Here is a 22,534-nt window from a genome sequence, read left to right as displayed (position 1 = left end):
GTCATCACACTGTCGTATTGCTATTAAATGTCATTCACATTTCTTTGACATATATGTTATGTAATCTACCCTACACACCCCCCATTAGGGTTCTATACCTGAGATGCATTCAGTGTAGTCACCACTTTTTCTTGTCTGGCCTCTACAGTGCGGACACTGAAAGCACTTTCCAAAATAGTAGCATCCAGTCCAATCATTGAGCCGATCTCCCTGATATCTGGTAGGTGCAAGAAAAGAGTATAATAGTGCTATAATGTAAATGCTATAATGAAACACCAAAATATATTAATGGCCGATTCCCAGGACCATTTTTATAGTTGACACTGCACTAAACATTGTGAATGCACTTTAAAGGATAGTTGGCATAGATTAAGAAGTGAAAATTGAATGGAAAAAAGGTAAAGTACAGTAATATAAGCCTATATGGTAAACAGAGTCTTGCCAATTCCAAGTAGGCTGCTACATTAAATTCATAAGGGCTGATTCAATTACTAGGGATGTGCCGATGGACATCACCGCCAAGTTACGGCTGTGCACATTTCCAGGTACTACGATACGATAACCCAACATCGCAGATTGCTGCTTGCTTAGCCACAGAATGTCTTAGCGACTATTACGTGGGTACTCCTGTACATCGCTAGTAATTGAATCGGCCCTTTAAACTGTGTGGAGTGTTTATGTTCTCCCTTTGTTTGCTTGGGTTTGCAGGGGTGCTCCAGCTTACTGACACAGTCCAAATATATACTGGTGGGTTTATTGGCTTCTAACAAAATGTATTCTCTGTAAAGCATTGTCTAATATCTAGGTGCTATATGAATAAAGATTAATAATAATTTGTATCATAATATATACTGATTACTACTTTACTATCTATTTTCAGCATTAGATATTTCTCAAAAATAATGCTGTGGAAATGTTTTTATTATTGGATAAATTCAATAGAGTATTTAATACTGTCAAAGTGACAAAGACTGAGGTGCTTTTCTGTCCACCATGCACCAAGATCGAGACACTATATAGACCGGGCATAGTTTAATATTATGGCTAATAAAATATCAAAGTGTGCAGCTGCTTCAGCTGGAGAGTGCCACATTCCCTGACAAAGCCCATTGCAGCAGTAGTGGGGCTGGAGACAATTTCTCACTTCCTCCAGCTTACTGAAGCTCGATCTACTGATCAGGTTTTGGCTATTAGTTACTATAATCGCAGCCACAAACTGATCACTAGAGGGAGTTTCAGTAAGCTGGACAAGGTGAGACACTGTTAAATTCATGAAAATAGGTGCCCTTACAAAATTTAGTTATGAGGCCTACAAATGTCTGGTTGAACCACTGTGTCAGATATGTAAGGTAGCACAGAGTGAGAATACCCAGGTCACAAAAGAGCCATATTAAAGCAGCTTTCATTTATTTAAGTCCTTAACAATATCAGCCTTTAAGCAAATGTCTAGGTTGTTTTGGAGAAAATATGTATCTGGCACCGCCCTGGCAAATCAACTTTATAAGGACTTTTTTGATGGTTTAAATTATTTGACATCCCATTTTACCTACATATCTTTGTATAATACAATGATATACATGCATTGTTGTTAACATTGATATTAAGTCTTAACTCCATAAAAGGCAGCAGTGTAATTATATGCTATGTGGGTATTGTTAGCACTCACCCTTTACATCTCCTATGTAGCAAGAGGCCATGCCATTGGCCTGGAATTGTCCCTTTATCTCAATGTTCCCCAGCTTCAGAACCACTGCAACAATTTCCATAACTGATGTCACCTCAGCATCGGAAAATCCAATAATTTTCATGGCATCCTGTAAAGGACATAAAATATATTTAATATCTTCATTATGTTTTGTTTGCACAAACTATTGATTTAAATGATATAATACAAACTTAGGCAGGTGTATACTTTTTGGTGTTAGTTCATCTAGGATTTTCTTAAATAGCAAAATAAAAGATTACGCCAGTGTGTGAATATTGTATGGTAATATTGTGCTGCTGGCTGTTTTATCCTGCAGACTTTTATTTAATAAACAAACCCAGCAAAGGACTGCTGGAGTTTATGCATTCCCATTACAGCATTAGTGACAGAGAACTGGAAAGCTGCAATACATAATTAGTTATGTGCATACACTTATACACACTTTAAGACCTAGCACTTATACACCAACCGTTCAATATCTTGTGGTTTAGTTCACACAAAACAAAATATCCAATGACAGGATAAAAGGATGCTTTCTGGGCATAAATACAACATAACGTCAATAAAAGACGGATTAAAACGTATCAATGTTTCATTCTTCTGACCAAAGTGATTGTAAAACTGTTGGCAAGGATCAACAGAAACCAGCTTGCTATGCAAAACTAAAGAAAGCGCATATCGCTAGCTCACATTAATACAATAAGTTAATAAAATTGAAATGGGAGTTAAGTTTAAAAGAGGGCGATATGCCATTAAATGGCCCAAAATTACTAATAAACATTATCCTTGTTCATATTTGGTTGCAAGTGACAAATTAATTGATGAATAAATAAACAAGCTATGATCATTGCAATAGAAAATATAACTTCATTGAATATATTCCTTTTCTTCCTCCCCCCTCTTATCTTACTAACATTCCCTGACTTCCTTGTCTCTCCCTATCCTTCTTCTCCTCTTGTCCTCTCCCCAGCTCCATTCCACACCATGTATTCCAGTCTACAATTTTATGTTTGCAAGGACATTCTACTGCTTTTGGCTTTGTATTGAACGTGAAGTACTTCCCTTCCTCTCCCCCTCCCAGCCCTTTCTTCTCTATCCTCCACCTCTCCCATTTATTTTATATCAAATCTCAATAAAACTTTGTTTAACAAAAAATAAAAATAAAATATAACTTCACAGGTGAGCCTTAGAGGTCTTCACCTCATAGCAAGAAAGAAAAACGTTAAGCTGTAGATACATTTGGATGAATCCAGGTAACCCCTACTCGAATGGTCACAGCACAAGTGTACCTTAACAGCTTTAAAGTTTTCACCATCATTCATCCCAGTTAAACTGTTTGAGTCCTTGTTTAAGTAGACATACTTGCTGCACTCTGGAGTCAACTTCAGCTTTCCTGGAAAAAAAAAGAAAGCGTTGTAAAAATATATCCACATATTATATGTTTGGAGCTCTGAAACATTTTTCATGCATAGTCTACACTGGGAATGCAGCTAAACTAAATTATTGTTTGTTGAAAGCAATTGTGCAGAGTCATAACTAGGGCTGTGCGACAGGGGCGATCACGCACGGCGCAATGCTGAAGGGGGCATATTTTAGGAATATTTTAGGTTCATTTGGTAAAAATTGAGCGCTGGGAGGGTGGCAGGTTTCCTTCTCATCCCAGGCGCTAAAATTTTAAGTTACTGGTCTGCAATAGTGACTGCTTTTAAAGCAGATCTTAAGTATAGGTATCCAATACTGTAAAATACATATTGCAGGGCAACCTGGAAAGCAGCACAGTGCTCTTTGTGTACTACGAAGTAGCAAGTGGAACCCCTTTAAATGACTGACAATGGCACATATGGCACATATATGGTACTACAGTAGTGTCACATACCCAACAAGGGATGTTTCTTTTCTATATCAATAAACAGGACACACACAAACACTGGCAATATATTCGGATCCTCACCTAGAAGCTCAGCGCCTCCTCCTGACAGCAGCTGGTAAAATATATGAAAGCTTCTTTCTCCTTTGACATGCTTCACTACCCGAGATTTCTCCAGCAAGTCTACATAACAGGACAGAACAAGAGACATCAGTTTCCATCATTCTAGTGCAGGCCTGACCAACCTGTGGCTCTCCAGGTGTTGTGAAACTACGAGCCCCAACATGCTTTGACAGTACATAGTGTGAAAGTCAAATAATTGGATGAAGTTGGCTAAATTAATTAATTTTGGTTTACCATGAGCTAGCGATCAGTACGCCACGTGTAATGACGCAATCGCACGGATTAATAACACACACACTTACATTAACATTTTCACTTGTAAATAGTACACATTTTCTAAAAGTTCCATCCAATTCACACTCGATCATTTATTAAATAAATTAAAAGTTATTTATGCAGCTAATATTATAGTAAAGGAATTTATGGTTCAGGTGCTCTAAAATGTAAAGAGTTTGGTCTTATATTGAAGCATATTTCAGCAGCCTTAACCCGGTTTCGACAGAGTAGTGATCGCATTTAGCGGTCGCAAGTTATGAGCAATTTGAGGTTAATACTTAATCACTCTTCTTATGGGTCAGTTTAAACTGGTTCTTCGGCAGGAAAACACATAGGCAACCGTTGGAGTGATCGACCCCCTCCTTTGGGAGAAGATCAAATGAACTGACCTATGGCCAGCAGTCTACTGGAACATCGTTAACCAGGGCCCTCTTAACAACCTTTTGGGCCCCCCCCCCCGGGCAAAGCAGTGCACCGGGGCCCCTATATATACATATGTATATATATAAAAATAAAAAAAATTGGCTATATATATGGGCCCTGCAGCCCAGGGGGGCCCGTCGGAGGCAGCACAAAAAAAAAACATGAAAAAAAAGAAGAAGAAAATACTTACCTTGCTGTCAGCTGGCGATTCGGCTCCCTCCCTGGTCTCCTCCTCCGTCGCGCTCCACAATGGATGTTGGGCGGGCGTGATGACGTCACGCCCCACATGCACTGCCAGCGCCGCACGGAGAAGGAGACCAGGGAGGGAGCTGGATCGCCAGCTGACAGCAAGGTAAGTATTTTCTTCTTCTTTTTTTTCAGGTTTTTTTTTTGTGCTGCCTCCGACGGGCCCCCCTGGGCTGCAGGGCCCCCGGGCACCTGCCCATTGTGCCCAATGGGAAAGACGGCCCTGTCGTTAACCCTGGACCAATACAGACCTCTCTTAGTGTTATCTGTGTATATTTTGTGACATCATGAGTGTTTTTTCTAAGCTTAACAACATAATAGCAGCCTCCAATACAGAAACAGACACACTCTTTGCCAACAGACATCAGGATTGACGGACTGTTTCTGGATTCGGGGACTGCGAAGTGTATGTATCGGTTGTACATTGTGTTATTATTGTGATCTGCCAAATTTTGCTATTAAATCTTTTTTGTGCTTTGGAACCACATTAATCACATCGGACAATATTTATTGATAGCGACAATACGAATATTGCAATTGCCAGCTGATAGTTGGCAGGGCATGTTGAGACTTGTAGTTTCACAACTGGAGAGCCACAAGTTGGCCAGGCTTGTTCTAGAAGCAAGTTTGTGGCAAGAAAATAAAAGCTATGAAACAATTTCCTGGGAAATGATGACACTATTAAAATCTGAGGATTTGCATCAAAAAGCAATAAACTGGCTCTAACAGAGATGACACAGGACAAAATTCAGTGTTTTGGGTATGTTTGAACATAGAATGATGTACAGGAATTATACTATTAGTCATAATACAGCACTCTGTACACACATACATAAAAGTGTCAACGTATTTTACTATAATCGGGAAACCATACAATTTTAGGGAAGTTGTATAAAGAACATTATGAGTTATCACTTAATTGCTGGAGCTAAATGTTTTTAGGATATAGATTATGTGGCTAAATTATGAAAGTCGTTTGTAGATGAATTTACACACACAGAATGAACAATATCTACAATAACATAATGGTTTAGGTTTTAACCCATTTGCCACTGCGGCCTTTTCACCTCCGTGCTGAGCCTATTTTGACACTTTTTGGGCTGGTCACGTTAAAACATCATTATCAGTCATTTGTTTATATACTACCCAAACAATTTATACCATTTAATTTTCAGAATACTTTGAGTTTTCAGAAAATACCGTTCTTTTGCTTTAACCTCCTTAAAGGCAAAGAAAATCTACTCAAAATGGGCAAAAGGTGTTTTTTTAATTGAAATTGCAAATGTATGTATTATTTTAAATACTACCAAGAAATAAGAAATACTTTGTGGTTTTTTGCTTTAGTATCAATCCACCTTTCCAAACCAGCAAAAAGCAGGATTCTACACATAGGTTTTCATAATAAAATCTGCACTTGAAAAGGAGAATGCTAATTTTTTTTGCTAGTTTGCACTGTCTTGAATGAAATGCATAAAATGTGTTGTAATAATATGGGTAGTCCAACAAGGCATACCATTTTGAAAACTAGACAACAACCATGAGGGTTTAATGACGCCAGGATGAAGAAGATCTGCACATGATATGGCCATCTCTGTACTTTTTAATGCTTTCTGTAGAGTATTATTGTCTTGTGATCGTTAGACAATAACTACAAAGAGTGACTATCCTCTTTTAAATGAGGGATGCCAATAGTTTCTAGGAGCCAGAATGGGGGATATCTGGGCATTACCCCATCCCTCCCCCATCCCTGGGTTGCCTAATGTTTTCTGTAGTGTAGGATATTAATATCTACTAAGGGACACATTATTTTAAAGAGGGAACTCCTCTTTCAAATGAGGGTACCCTTGAGCTTATTGAAGTCAGGATGGGTTATATCAGTGTCCTCCCTCATCGCTAAATTTCTTAATGATTAGCGTAGGGTGTGACTGTCACACACGATCATCAGAAAATAACTTCTAAGGGACTCCTCTCTTTCATCACACTAAGATAACTGTTCATAAAAGCAAACACACATAAAATACAAAACAATGGTAATGGTGTGCACTAAAGTCAAATACTTGTTGATTGCAATCACCCTAATACAAAATAACATTTATTTCCCAAATTGTTGGCTTACAAATTTATTTTTTTATGCTCTCTACTCCCCTCCCCCACCAGCTAAACCTACATCCAGTATTATATCAAGTATTAAGAAAAAGAGAAGCGGTAGTTAAATGTGTCAGTACTAAAAATTTAGTATTTTACAGGGACAAATATTTTCGGGGGCCACCATGCCTGATAAAATGGTTATATGCATATGCAGTTTAAAATTGTCATTACAATTGACAACAACATTTAGCTGATGAAAGGGTTAAAGTTATGTAATTATGCATATATCATTCTATGCATAAATGTTACACCTCTGATGCCCTAGAGTAGGTTCTACGTGGCCTTTTCACACGGCTGGGCCTTCTCAAGTATCTCCAGCATCTGTATTACAGGACTATATTATTTTATATATTAAAAAAGGTGTAATAACCCAAAAATGCCATGTATTATATTTACTTTATATTCTTCTTATTGCAAATCAGGTCGATCTAAAAATCATTAAATGAAACAGCTGTCTAGTGTTTGATCAGGAAACTAATACTTCCCCAGGCTATTGTGTTATAAGACAGGACACAGCTGTCACTTAAGAAAACTGTATGTATCCTTTAGCCCTGTATAGCTTCTTTTATGCTTTGTGTTATGTTTTAACCACTGTCTGAAAAGCAGTACATTTAACATATGTGTTTTTTAAAAAAAAAACAGCATTCCCATTCAGGGAAGTTAGTTGAGAAATCTTGTTGTGACCTATTCTGGAATAATAACAATTGACATAAATGGGAAAATACCACATGACTCAAAGGGCTAGATTTACTAAGCTGCGGGTTTGAAAAAGTGGGGATGTTGCCTATAGCAACCAATCAGATTCTAGCTTTCATTTATTTAGTACCTTCTACAAAATGACAACTAGAATCTGAGGCACCATCCCCACTTTTTCAAACCTGCAGCTTAGTAAATCTAGCCCAAAGTGTCAAAAAGTCTAATAAATTTATGGTAATACCTGGGAAATAGAATGTAAAGCCAACTCTAAACACAAGCTCCAACTTCAGAGTTTTATATTTCCTTTTGTACATATCTGCTTTTGATTAGGCTGTGGCAAAAATAGGCACCTACATGTCATTCTTTACACTGCAGCTAGCAATATCAAGAAGCCAACTATTGGGGAAAAAAAATCTATACCTTTATTATTTTTCAAAATTATATGTTCTATTTTTTTATATATATTTTCTTTGATAATTCTTAAAATAATCGCAATGAAGAGGACATTACAATATAGTATATTGCAATTTGCTATCCCAATGGTACAGTAATTAATCAGCCCACAACACATTTTTCACATTATTTGGCATTGATATAGATTTAAGGAGTATTTTCTTGACAGTGAACCACAATGTATGGAGTACCGCATCAAATCACAATATATATCCCTAAAACTTTCCACAAAGTTCTAAAAATGAAAATTTCAGCAATCTATATCTGTATCTTAAAAATGAAGAAAGTAGATGTCCATGAGTGGTCTTAATCCCACAGAAAATTTATGACAGGACCCCAAACCTGCAGTCCATCACTGTTCCCATCTAATCTGACCCAGATTGTGCAATTCTCAAGGAAGAATGGGAAAATATTGCTCCATCTTGGTGTTCAAATGTTGATACTCTATAGCTGCCAGAGGTGGTATATAGAAGAATTGATAAAAACCTTATTAAATGAAACTTCATTTGTTTTATCACTTTATGTTTTATTACAATCTTTCTGTTTGGGTGAGGGTATGTGAAGATTAATTAAAATAAAATGTAAAAACTGAAAAGAAAATCCAGGCTGTGAGATTTTTAAGTGTAAAAAGGAGATAGGAGATTTTTCAGGACACTGTAGGTAGGTGTTTCTTACAACACTGGATATTTATTGGAGGTTGAGCTATAGATACAAATCCGCAAATCACACTGTTACAGTATATGCATACAAGCATTGCTTTCCATTGAAGTAATACTCACAGTTACTAATAACACCACCCACTGGATCTCCTTTAAAGTCAAATTCAATATCCATGTATTTCCCCTGAAAGGTTAAGAACACAAGTCATGTGACTGAAAGGTTTAGAAAAGAAAAGAAATAATAGAGGTAAAGCATATGTAACATATCTGACACTGAGGTCCTCTCTACAGCAAAAAGTGCAACCAATGAAAATCGAGCACACAAAAAGGGGAACGTGAGGTTTTACCATGAAAAACAAGGATCACTCGCACACACACGACTTCAAACATCTTCTCACAAATATAAACCGGTTAAGGCAGCGGGATACTACAAGATAGTACCAGGCTGTGCCATCACACCAAGGATGACGTTGTTTTGAAGTTCAGCTACTGGACTGGTGAGTTTGTTATAGCTGTTGCCATCTTTGTTCCTCCATAGGTGACCTCCGGTGTGGTTATCCACCACAACTTGTTTGAACTTGGCGAATAAATGTCCAGCCGTGAACATGATGCCGACAAATATACCAGGCACACAGCCGTACTGTGCTGGCGGATAACCACAAGAGTGCCCATGCAGCACAAAAGTGAAAGCCTTCTCCAAAACCAGTAGAGGAAGGAGGTTCAGTATACGTAAATGGTGATGGACAGTCATGGTTGCCAGTAGCTGTCTCAAGATTTTTGCTATTACTAGTTCATCTTTCATGTCTTCACCTTCCACAGTCTCTCCTCATTTCAACTGTACCAAACCACTGGTAGCTGCACAATAATGGCAGTTGCCAACAGCTGCTTTAATATTGGTGACTTATAATGCTGCTTCCTTAAAATTACCAAATCCACTTTCAACACCAGCAGCTACAGTTGCTTTCCACTACCTTATGTATCAATTCTTCTTCACCTCTAAGATTGTAAGCTCATATGAGCAGGTCATTCTTTACCATTTGTTTCATGTCATTGTACGTAATTAGTTTGCTTTATGATCCCCCTCAGTCTTTTTTATTTTCTTCTCTCCTGAACAATCCCTCTGCTCTCTCTCCATCCTTACCATTCCTAAACTCAATTTACCCTCCCATACCTGCTATTTCCTAATAACTAACATTCATTAATAAATAAAACAAAATCATGAATGAATAATATATTTCGATTGTATTATAATATATAGATTGTAAGCTTGTGAGCAGGACCCTCTTGCCTCTCTGTATGTATTACCCAGTATTGTTTTATTACTGTGTGTTCCCAATTGTAATGCGCTATGAAATCTGCTGTTGCTATATAAATAAATGTTGATGTTGATGATGATGATGATAATAATTTACAAACAATGGAACTAAAGAGACATTGTATGAGAATAGGACTTACAAATCTGGAAGAGTTATCATTTCGGATGGTCTTGGCGTTTCCAAATGCTACAGATAAAAAAAGGGTAGAAACACAATAATAATCTCAGGTTGCAGGCATGTTAATGTCACATGGTAAAACAATGGTTAAAAAAGCATTTATTTCAGGATATTTTTACGGTATTGCATGCCTTTATATTGGTTTTCTTCATTGTCACCTTTATTACATTACTTTATATTAGGTTGTCTGCTCTGCAAGCTATATCTAGGGCGAGCGATGGTAGCCCTGAGGGCACTCTAGGTGGTGCCCCACCCCCTCCATTTAGAAGTGGCAGACCCCCCACCCTGCACATTGCCCCCCCGACACACACACACACTGCTTACCTTTGCAGACAGGAGGTGGGGCGGCATCCTTTACTCCTGGGACTGGAAGTGTGGCACTTGGCTGTGACAGCATAGCCAAGCACCATAGTTCCACTGCAACACTGGACATGGAGGAGATATAGCCGGTAGCTTCCCTCCTTCATGCCAGCGACTGGCGCTGACATATCACTTGTTCCATGTTTTAGGCACCCCCTAACCATTGGGGCCCTAGGCAACCGCATAGGTTCACCTACTGGTAGTGTCAGCCCTGGCTATATCTCTGCTGCATTATGTTTTCAGCTGAGTGGATAGCTGTGTGATGCAGAGTGCTAAGTGACAGCTATCAATAATATCAATTACACTGAGTGATATAAGCAATCTATTCTCTAAAGCTAACAATCCATACCACACAAGTAAAACTCTCCATGCTATTTGCTACTTTAGGTTAAGTATTATAAGCACCTCTTCCCCTCTACATCTCATCAAGCAATTCTTCAAGGAGGGATTGTTGCTTTGTTTGTCATAAAATACAGGAAACATATTCAGCAATGTGTAATGTAAAATATATTGTACACCTAAGTAGATAGCATATACAATCACTAATACCCCTGTAAATTTCATGATAGTGGTAGCCAAACCCAAACCCTAAAACATGACCCTGTATATGGGCCTATGATATATTTTGGCCTTACACCTGGTATTTTGTTTTACATGAAAAAACGCAAGTACAAATGTCAAAGATACTGCATGTCAAACATAAAAAGCATTTTTGCTATCTCTTGGGAGGTCGTTGGAGGTTGCCTTGGCTTCCCCAGTGCGTTCACCTGTAGTAAATGCAAGTGAATGGAGCAGGCATTTAGAACTATAGCAACATTTCCAAGCTCCAGTAACATTGTTATTAGCTATGGGGTCATTAGATACAATGGAATCCCATTTCAGATCCGGTTGTATGCATTGTACTAGTGTTAAACATGCTAGCATAGGAAACTGTCCTATGCAGTCATTGGAACTCTGTCTTTCCAATCCACACTTTTATATAAAGATACTGCAAATATTATTATTAATTTTGCTTGGCTTTGTTTTTCTTTTCTTTTAAGTCATCTCTTATGTATAATGTATATTAATGGATTTATCATATTATACTCATTGTACTATTATGTCTTAAATAAGATGTATGAAAAAAGTATAACACAGAAAAAAAACACCAGTTGGTATGAGACCTTAAGGAGCCAAGTTGTACTCAGAGTTAAGGAAAATACTAAGCAGAAAGGCTAAAATATCTCAGTCTATGGTAACAGAATTTGTCAGGAAGGCAGATGAGAGTAGCTGTTGTCTATAGGTGTTTCCTATCTGTGAGCACAAAACCTCTTATTTTCGATCAGCTGTCAATGTCATCCATGTCTTTAAGAATGTCTTAATTTATCCTACCAGGAGTGACCATGAGTGTCCTACCATGAGTGTGTTACCATGAGTGACCATGACTCATCATGAGTTTCCTACCATGAGTGACCATGAGTGTCCTACCATGAGTGATCATGATTCACCATGAATGTCCAACCATGAGTGACCATGTGTGTGTGTGTGACCTACCATGAGTGACCATGACTCACCATGAGTGTCCTACCATGAGTGACTATGTGTGACCTACCATGAGTGACCATGACTCACCATGAGTGTCCAACCATGAGTGACCATGACTCACCATGAGTTTCCTACCATGAGTGACCATGAGTGTCCTACCATGAGTGATCATGATTCACCATGAATGTCCAACCATGAGTGACCATGTGTGTGTGTGACCTACCATGAGTGACCATGACTCACCATGAGTGTCCTACCATGAGTGACTATGTGTGACCTACCATGAGTGACCATGACTCACCATGAGTGTCCAACCATGAGTGACCATGTATGACCTACCATGAGTGACCATGAGTGTCCTACCATGAGTGACCAAGACTCACCATGAGTGTCCTACCATGAGTGACCATGAGTGTCCTACCATGAGAGACCTTTGGAACAGCTACAATAGTAAATCTTGCTTTGATTGGCCCTTAACATTCACATAAAGAGTACTTAAGTCTACGGGACATTATCTTTCCATCCAATATCGCTTTTCACTGCTCACCCTCCAGGACAGGATTTGATTGTAAGAGCTGCTCCTTCACCTGATTCGCCTCTTCTCCATTCCCACAAACAGCTGCCACAAATGACATCACCAGTTTACTGGCCTCTGTGAAGGAAGCATGGAATTATTTGTTAACATATATACCCAGAACAAATTATTGTATTGATATCAAGTCATTGTGTACAGGAAAAAAATATTAAATTTCACTGAATTTAGCATTAAATTATAAGATACATAGGAAATATAGCAAACAAATAAATTAGTTATAGAAACATACTGCACTCCCAGGTTTTCATTCTAAATATGAAAAAAGCAATTAGCATTGATTGTCTAGAGGTTTTTTTTTACATTAAAAGCCTTCACTTTTCATATGAATTATTAAATAATCCTATCCTGTACAGCTGGATGTAACAGCATAATTGAATTTTTCTAGATGCTCTGTGACAGAATCCTATATATTTCATGCTGCAGGAGTTTGCCAGTGACAGTGATAGCTCTGTATGTCCAGAGAGCTGTACGTTTATATCATCTGTAGTGAAGGAAAGTTCAACCTATGACCACGTATAATGTGATGGGTGGAGAAGGGGGGACCAGTTATGTAGCGTAGGACTCTATTGTAAAGCATGTTCAATTTACCAAGGTATAAAGTAGCACCTTGTCTGTTTATAAAGTCAGTGTAGTCAATTAAAAATGGTAAGCCGATGGGCTTTGCCTTTAATAAAATTGCATTTTAAATAATGACCTCTGATGGATACATTTACCCCCTAGTCTCTGCCTCAGTTTTTGAATTTCTGTACATGAGTAGTGTTGAGCATCGATATAAAGACTACCACCGCATGGTTAATAGGTAAATAGATAAAAATAGCATTGCCTTGTCTTTTTGGCAATATGTAGCAATTTTTGACTAAGGAGTGGGTATTGAAGTACGTTGAAGTCATTTTGCAAGATGCTATGCACAGACTCTGGAGTTGTACTGCTTAAGTAGATTACTGTATTATCTGTACACAGATAACTTGTTGCCCCATTAATTCCCAAGTGTACATTGATGATGTAAATGGCAAATAACAATGGCCCCATGATGCACACTTGTGGGATGCCTCATTTACACAGATTTTGATAGAGAAAGTTTACCTTCAGCCTTTATCTGTTGGTGTCATTTAGATAATTAGTTGTGAAATTAATCCACGAATATACAATTTAGACCAATATCTTTTAATGAAGAAAGGAGGATACTGTGGTTGACAGTGCAGCCCAAAAATACAGCACACTCATTTGTCACCTTTGCTCCGGAGACAGATTGTACTGGATTTAGCAGGTTAACATCATTTATGAAAAAATCAGCTGGGCATTCATGATTTTTTCCAGAAGTTTTGCTAGAACGGGGAGAAGGGAAATAGTTCTGTAGTTTTTTAAATGACAGGGAATAACATAACACAGTTTGGGGAGGGTCCCTTAAGAACAGGACAAGTTGAACAGTGCGTTATCCGTATGGCCAAGATAAGATAGACAAACTTTAAGAAGATTGGGTTTAAGAAATCAGTGATAGCACTTTTTCTGATGTCCAACTAGAGGAGAAGATCTACAACCTCTTTTAGTGAGGCAGTAGATAATGAAAAGACTGTGGTCTAGATTTACTAAGCTGCGGGTTTGAAAGAGTGGGGATGTTGCCTATAGCAACCAATCAGATTCTAGCTTTCATTTATTTAGTGCTTTCTACAAAATGACAGCTAGAATCTGATTGGTTGCTAAAGGCAACATCCCCACTTTTTCAAACCCGCAGCTTAGTAAATCTAGCCCTGTATCTGGTGAATTATATTGGGAAGGTTGCATAGGGAGCAGAGGTTGCATGCAGGTGATATTTTTATATAAACAAACCAGGGTGCTGAAAGAAGCAAGGTGTGAAGGTGATTAATGGATAGCCTTGAAGTAGCAAAGTGGTTATTGAAGGCTTGTAATATCTCTTTAATGTTGTTGCTAGTACATTGTCAGAGATTGATTGAGAGGAGAGCATTTCCTGTAGTATTACCAGTATTACCATCTGACCCCCCTGGCCGCTGGGTCAGATGGCTATTAGGGCCGGGGGGTAGGCCGGCTGGCCGCCCCCTGGATGCAAAAAACATAGTTTTCCCCCCGCGGCCGCATCTGATGACATCAGATGCGGCCGTGTCAGCGCACAGGCGGCCGCATCACATGACAGGGGATGCGGCCGCGTCATCAATGACGCGGCCGCATCCCCTGTCACATGATGCGGCCGCCTGTGTGCCCCCCGGCCATCCCTCTCCCAGCCCGCGCCTGAGAGGACCCCATAGTATCTCTGTTTTTGAGCTGTTGGGAAAATGCTTATTTAAAAGTAATATTACAGGCTGTACACACAGCATATTCTTGAAACCGCACAATTTATGGTATGATGACTTTGCTGTTCTATGTGTGTTTATGTAGATATATAGAAAACAGAACACATGCAGAAGTACTGAAGGTTTGACTGGCTTTGTTACTACGGTACCCCATGCATGGTGTAAGTGCAAAAAATGAGGCAATGAGAATCTAAAAAAGAGCAATTTCAGTGTACACTTTCATTAACTGTGTGCTGGGCAGAAAAGTGCAACTGTGCAAAACAAAGAGCATTAAGTTGCAGTTCACTATCCAGTTTTAAATGATTCCCACTGTCTTAATCAGTGGCAGAACTACCATTGGTGCACAGGTGCAGTCCATGCAGATAATGGGGCCCGTTGCATGGCAGATGTAGAGCACTGGTTCCCTCCTCCCCGCCTCCCTGCATCGGGGCCCACAGCTCGCTAGTTCTGCCTCTTGTCTTGGTAATATACAGATATGAAGTGTAAGTGATATGTATAATATATAATGGATGAAAAGTAAACAAGTTAGTTAGTATGATTCTTATTTATTGTATTGGTGTAAGGAGCATCAGTCTATGAACACAAAAGAAACGAGGGGTCTCCAGTTACATGTACTTACCAGTTTTGCCAGCACCGCTCTCCCCTGTTATTAAGATACACTGGTCCCTGTCACGGTCCCGCAGAGATTGGTACGCGTCATCAGCCACTGCATAGCTGCAAATCAAAGAATAAAAATATAAAACACAGAACATTAGCCAGCCAAAAAGGGAGAATGGATTGAGTGCTAATGCAGTAGCTTAATTTGAAGCCCATGGGTACTGGAACAAAATTTGGACTCAGAATGAAGGCTGTGTGCCAGGACCATATAGCCATCATCTAAGCAGCATGCTTCCTGGTTCTAACACCGGGTCCTTTAAAGGTGGTAAAGTGGTGCAGGATCTCTGGTAGTTTCATCGCTCTGGTAGTTACATCACCACAGTGATGGGATGCAATGAACATTTTAAGGCTATTTTATATTGAAGCATTGTCTATGGAGCATTCTACTTGCGGTGAACACTCTACAGCAATGATAGGCAACTTGATGCATTTCAGGGGCTACATGTGCAGCTCTCTAACCTTCTAAAGAACCACACATTACCCTTAATCTCAGTAATAAATTAAACAATACATATAATCAAAGAGACACCTATCTGTAATAATATATCAGCAGGTATTTTAAACACTTCTTACAAACTATAACAAACTAATCTGACCATAAGGCAGGAAGAAGCTGGGGAGAGCCCAATGCTGCCCTAGGGATGCCTGTTGCCCTACACTGCTCTACAGGCAACATTTAGATATACTGGTCTTTTTTATGACCAGTCTACTTCTGGTCTGAATTGTTAAAATTTATTTATGCTCAACACTAAATTTTTACACTTGACATTAAGCTCTAAAAAGCCTCATTCAAAATTAATGTATTTACGCCCATATGATGAGTCTTACAAATCTCAAGGTGATAAGCACAACAAAAGTTTGATAAGATTTGTTTTGACAGCGGGTGCTCCGGTTTCCTCCCACCCTCTATGACACAACAGATATAAAGTTCCTTCTCGTGTAAGAATGAAAGTAGCAAAAATTAATTCTAAAATTCGAGCCACAAAATGATATAATATAAACACAAGCAATGAAGCTATCAGCTTCAGAGGTGAGTACGCAACCAGCCAATCAGAGGTGGTTAGCTAGTGTTGGGGACTGTCATCATCAGCGTTTATATGCACCAGCCCTCAGGCACCCGCAAGTGATACGGCTACTGACAGGCCCATATGCATCTCCGTACCGTCTGCCTTGGTTTGCGAATACACCCTTCCTGTACTCAGTCTATGTTTGCACATCCCTTCCCTCCTCTGTTCCGCCTCTCCAAGCATAAGGAGGTCCAAGTGTCAGATCTGCATGTGCAGTACAACTTTGTGTGCTTTATGCAAAGCGAACGGGCATGCACCCAATTCAACATTAGCCCCATATTTACGTTGTCTATAGACAAAATTTATAATGTACAGAGATCTTCCATTCACGATTTTTAATTGGATGAATAAATAGAGGGACATGCATGAAACCACACCAAATAGTAAATGCATACCAGCACAATTTATTTTAGTGAATGGGTTACAGATTTCACAATATTCCCATTTTTGTTGTAAAATGAGTTGTGAACATGTGTGAAAATTCATTTTGTTGCCCCTTGAAAGGAAGAGTTTATAAACAGCAGATTCTGCACAAGTTCTCCAGGCAGAGATTGAATTAATTCTTAAACTATCTGTGACTTCCTATCTATTCACAAGACTAGGAGGTCAGACAAGACTGGTCAGACATCATAATGCAATTATGCAGAGAGTGTTATAGATTGGCATGGCTGTTTCTGAGCACTTAGTGTCTGCGAGGTATCGGGTAATGGAAGCTGTAATGGATTTGGCCAGTGGCTAAAAGAATAACTGGAAAGCCTTATATTTGTCTGTCTCGTGGCTGACTTCCGGAACTCTAGTAATAAAATAGGAAACACAAGAAACCTGCAATTTGTTCTCCACATCCTGGGAGTAAGGAAATCACATGGATTATTATTATTATTATTACCATTTATATATATATATCGCGCCACTAATTCCAGCGCTGTACAGAGAACTCACACACATCAGTCACTGCCCCATTGGGGCTTACAGTCTAAATTCCCTAACACACACACAGACTAGGGTTAATTTGTTAGCAGCCAATTAACCTACCTCACAGATAAGGCCATGGATCTAGCCTCCTGTGCCACTTTTTGCATGAGGGAAAAATACTATTTTTTGGGGCATGGAGGACAGCTCTCGGTCCATCTTTTGTCACGTATTTCACTCCATTCTTCTCTTTTATGCTAAACAGAGCAGTGATTCTATGCTCATAGATAAATAACAGCTGTCAGTAACAAGTTACTATGGGCAGCACGGAGGCTAAGTGGTTAGTACTTCTGCCTCACAGCACTGGGGTCATGAGTTCAATTCCCGACCATGGCGTTATCTGTGAGGAGTTTGTATGTTCTCCACGTGTTTGCGTGGGATTCCTCTGGGTGCTCCGGTTTCCGCCCACACTCCAAATACATACTAGTAGGTTAATTGACCCTAGTCTCTCTCTGTCTGTGTGTGTATGTTAGGGAATTTAGACTGTAAGCTCCAATGGGGCAGGGATTGATGTGAGTGTGTTCTCTGAACAGCACTGTGAAACCAGTGGCGCTATATAAATAAATGGTGATGATGATGATGATAATCTGAATACAATCTCTTGGCCTTATCTTGCTAACTCTCATCACCCTCAGTAAAACTGGGCTAGGAGGTTATAAATACACTCAAAATTAGAGATTTTACCCATATTATTGCAAGGAAACGAGGCCATGTGTCAAGTAGATGTAAAATACATATTTTTTGCTAGGCTTCACCAAGAATGACATCCAAAATGACCAGTTCATTAATTAGAACCTGGGGCTGCATGTTGACCTGGTCTGTTACCACCAATTGTTATGTTTCTGTATAATGTTATTCTGGCTTTAGGAAAGTTAGACACATACAGAATATTGTTATCAATGTATGTTTCTGTAATGATTGTCACAACTTCTTGCAAAAATTGGTGTCTTATCATGTCGACAGACTTTAACTTCATTTGATATACAGTTAACAACAAGTTATTAACAAAAGCTGAAGCAGTAAATTAATATGTCTTCATGATCATTCCACCAATCAGAACCTTTTATCAACAAAAGGCACAGATCAATAGCTTTCTGAGACTCATAGGGCAATTTTCTATAAATGGGAGTGCCATAGTAACTAACTGTGTAATTTCCTTCCTATGTTAAAAATTGCACGTAAGCTATATTATACTATTCATTGTAGTAAGTGTGTAATGTAATATTCTTTGTGTTTTCAGCCTTCACTTTAGTGATTCATTTTTCCTTTACCATGCTTCCGTGACTGCTGAGAAGATATAAATAGTACAAGCTACTGATCCCATGAGACTGGTAAGTTAAGTAAAACTAATTATATTGGCAGTACCATGGGTGTCATTGCATTATGCTTGCACCCACGAGGAAAGAAATGTCAGAGCAGACACTTCTGCAATATTAAAGTGATATAAAGTTGGAGATGATTAATAAAACTTATGTAAAGTGCATGGTCAGCTAAGCCACATCATACTATAGCAAACTATACACGTATAGATATCTGCGCCCTTTGTGCTTGCTGATTATAATTAGATGGGAAATTCACTTTTAACCCTTTTAGTGTTAGCATTACATCCTATTATGTGGAAAGTAAGCTACAGTTAGATTGGAATTGGGATATATACATTTTCAAAGCTGTTTGGGAGAGAAATGTGAGAATAAGAGGTTTGTTAAATGAGGCAGTACTCTGCTTGAACCCTGCTGGTGCATTTAGTGTCTATATACTGCATTCTGTAAGTTATAGTTGCAGATGATTGTGGTGCTATGCTGAACAATTATACCCATGTCAGTATGACATGCTTCATTAAAGTTATTTAAATACTGAAGAAATGTCAAGTTTTGATGAATTATTTGTATTACTAGATAATTAAATATATTGGTTGAGCCCCTTTCCAACAGATATATATATATATATATATATATATATATATATATATATATGTCATTGAGTATCTGTACTTTATTTATATATATATACTGTACTTATATACAATATATACTTATATATATGCATTGTGGCGCTCTCATATACATTGCATAGATTCAGTATTTGTTATTTATATTACTAAATAATGTAATACATTGGTTGAGCCCCTTTCCAACAGAAATATATATGTTATTGAGTATCTGTACTTTATTTATATGTTTACTGTACTTATATACAATATATATACTGATATATATGCATTGTGGCGTTCTCATATGCAATACATAGATTTAATATTTGTTATTTATATGGGCGCTGTACTTGGAATGGAGAAGCCGGTCTGACATGAACTCTGCCCACCTGACATTCCAGGGATTCACTTATCAGCTTCATGAGGAAGCAGGGAGACAGTGTATATCTATGGGGTGGGGTGAGAGCAGGTATGATCCTACACAGGTATGGTCCTACACAGCTGCTGCACTTCTCATGCTCTGTGTCAAGTGCGGCACCCATATAAATAATAAGTACCATATATTCTACTTGTTTGTTGCTTGAATTTGGCGGTGCCCCAAACACATAGGCTGGGTACACACTACAGAATTTTCAGACCAATGTGTTATCTGTAGCAATTTTACTAACTACTGAAGAAAAAAAAAAAAAGTCCCGATCAGCATGCGTACACACTATACATGTTTTGAAAGATTTACACTCAGACCTGTGCTCTGTCATAGCCATCGGCTGAAATGATCATGACTAATGGAGATTCTGATCGTGAGAGCATACAAATTGCAGAATTAGAAGGACATTGTTCCATAGATTAACGAGATTTATAGTTCTGCTAAACAATCAAAGCAAACGACGATCGGTGCCTTGGAACGACTAATATTCATCGTCTAAGTGTACACAATAATGTATATTGGGCTGGACGGTCATTTATTGGGTGATTGGCACGATAATTGGCTGAAAACACTAGTGTGTACCCAGTCTTGCTCTAGAGATGCAAATCCAAGATATCCTTAAATTGCTGTGATGATATTAATGGAATGATAGTTTTTGAAGCTACATATATTTAAATATTATTGTTTTAACTTAAACAATTAATCTCCTCATTGGATTATATTTCAGGAATACTAAACCATGCATGTTGTATTTGGTTACCATTTTTAGTAAATTACTATTCAAATGTAAATCTTACCGTCTTTATCTGAACCCAAGTGTAATTTTATTTATCCTGCCTACTGCAGGTCTACATGTATTATTGTACTATTGCATCTAATGTCTTTTTTCTTTATATAAATGCATTATTACTTGTTACTTGACTTAATGCAGGTCCACCTTTTACACTATCGTGTTCAATGGTGTTCGGCTGGATAAATCAAGTATTTGATTTGATAATAAAATGTTTACTGGTATAATCTTTATGTTTTAATTTGCTATTTTTTCCCTTCGAAAAAAAGCCTTGTAAACGAGTGTGTGTATGTGTGTTTGTGTTTGTGTGTGTGTGTGTGTGTGTGTGTGTGTGTGTAATTGTATACTGTATATGCATACATACATAGGGGTATATTTACTAAACTGCGGCTTTGAAAAAGTGGAAATGTAGCCTGTAGCAACCAATGAGAATCTGGCTGTCATTTTGCAAAATGTACTAAATAAATGATAACTAGAATCTGATTGGTTGCTATAGGCAACATCTCCACTTTTTCAAACCCGCAGTTTAGTAAATATACCCATAGAGTTTATATAAATTCATATTTATAAGGCTGAGCTATGGCCAAAATGGCAATTTAGGAACCTCCACGAATGTTGAAGAGTTTTCACTTAGTGATCGTCCATTTCGGTGGGAATACCTCACCCTCTTACTATTCCCACCGAAATCCACTTACATGTGTGGCTTGTGCAGGTAGAGATTGCTGTTTCTGTACTCTTCCACTTTCTCAGGTGTGTAAATGGAAAGTTGCTTGTAGGGGTTCACTGACAGAACGACATTTCCTATATATGTCTGGCAGAGAAAAAGGAGGAATTATAAAATATTAGCTTTCCGGTTAACATATTACAAAACTTTTTGTAGAAAATGTATAAAAAAAGCAGCACTGGGATTTCATGTGCACGTGCCTTGACAGAAAATGACATTAATAACTGGATTGTCAAACATGCTTGTGTTTGTTCTTGTGGGTTTTTTTCATACAAAGTACACCCCAGTGAATTTGAGGCCTTATGGTTGAAAAATAAACAGCTTCTCTACTGCACTAAAATGAACTATCTTGTAGCAAATAGCAACATTGTTGCAACAAAGTAAAAACTAACATTGTAGTGGCTACTGGCTAAGCTCTATGTAGTAAAGAGTGAAAGGAGTGGTAAAGATAGCCACAGTCCTTAAGGCCAAGATGTTCAGTCTGCACATTAATAACATTTTTAAAACTGTTACACAAAATACTTGCCTCATTCTGTATTTCACCTCAAATTTTTAAAACATTTAAGTGTTCCCAGTCATCATTAGCTAGTTATATAGCGCCACTAGTTCTGCAGCGCTGTACAGAGAACTCCCTCACATCAGTCCCTGCCCCATTAGAGCTTACAGTCTAAATTCCCTAACATATACAGACCGAGAGCAACTAAGGTCAATTTTTTAATAGTAACCAATTAACCTACTAGTATGTTTTGGGAGTGAGGATAGAAACGGGAGCACCTGGTGGAAACCCACGCAAACATGGGTAGAACATACAAACTCAACACAGATAAAATCATGGTCAGGAATCAAACTCATGATCCCAGTGTTAGCAGGCAGAGGTGCTCAGCAGTAAGCCACTGTGCTGCCCAGCCCTACTTCAACCACACCAAACAGAAGACTGAATCAGCCATCATCATCCCAGCTTTATTTATAGATTGAGTTTATAAAAACTGTGCGTTCTTGGTCTTGAAACAAACTAGGGATGAGCGCGCTCGGATTTCTGAAATCCGAGCCCACCCGAACGTTGCGGATCCGAGTCGGATCCGAGACAGATCCGGGT

At 38.5% G+C, this 22,534-nt stretch overlaps 1 protein-coding gene across 2 annotated transcripts in view; it reads right to left on the bottom strand.

Annotated features, from left to right (window-relative positions):
* MYO1A (myosin IA) overlaps nucleotides 1-22,534 on the bottom strand; it is a 74,995-nt gene that overhangs the window by 31,139 nt on the left and 21,322 nt on the right. For both annotated transcript variants that reach the window (XM_075199410.1, XM_075199411.1), the window contains exons 3-11: nucleotides 21,410-21,525; nucleotides 15,494-15,588; nucleotides 12,521-12,625; nucleotides 10,052-10,098; nucleotides 8,717-8,780; nucleotides 3,657-3,755; nucleotides 2,995-3,098; nucleotides 1,667-1,814; nucleotides 99-217 (exon numbers count right to left, since the gene is read on the bottom strand). In XM_075199410.1, the coding sequence (XP_075055511.1) occupies nucleotides 99-217; nucleotides 1,667-1,814; nucleotides 2,995-3,098; nucleotides 3,657-3,755; nucleotides 8,717-8,780; nucleotides 10,052-10,098; nucleotides 12,521-12,625; nucleotides 15,494-15,588; nucleotides 21,410-21,525 (897 nt within the window). The remainder of the gene's footprint in view (nucleotides 1-98; nucleotides 218-1,666; nucleotides 1,815-2,994; nucleotides 3,099-3,656; nucleotides 3,756-8,716; nucleotides 8,781-10,051; nucleotides 10,099-12,520; nucleotides 12,626-15,493; nucleotides 15,589-21,409; nucleotides 21,526-22,534) is intronic.

The sequence above is a fragment of the Mixophyes fleayi genome, chromosome 2, assembly GCF_038048845.1.
Source record: "Mixophyes fleayi isolate aMixFle1 chromosome 2, aMixFle1.hap1, whole genome shotgun sequence".
Classification (NCBI taxonomy): domain Eukaryota; kingdom Metazoa; phylum Chordata; class Amphibia; order Anura; family Limnodynastidae; genus Mixophyes; species Mixophyes fleayi.
Note: the sequence above shows the minus strand (reverse complement) of the source record. Positions and strands in the feature narration are given on the sequence as shown.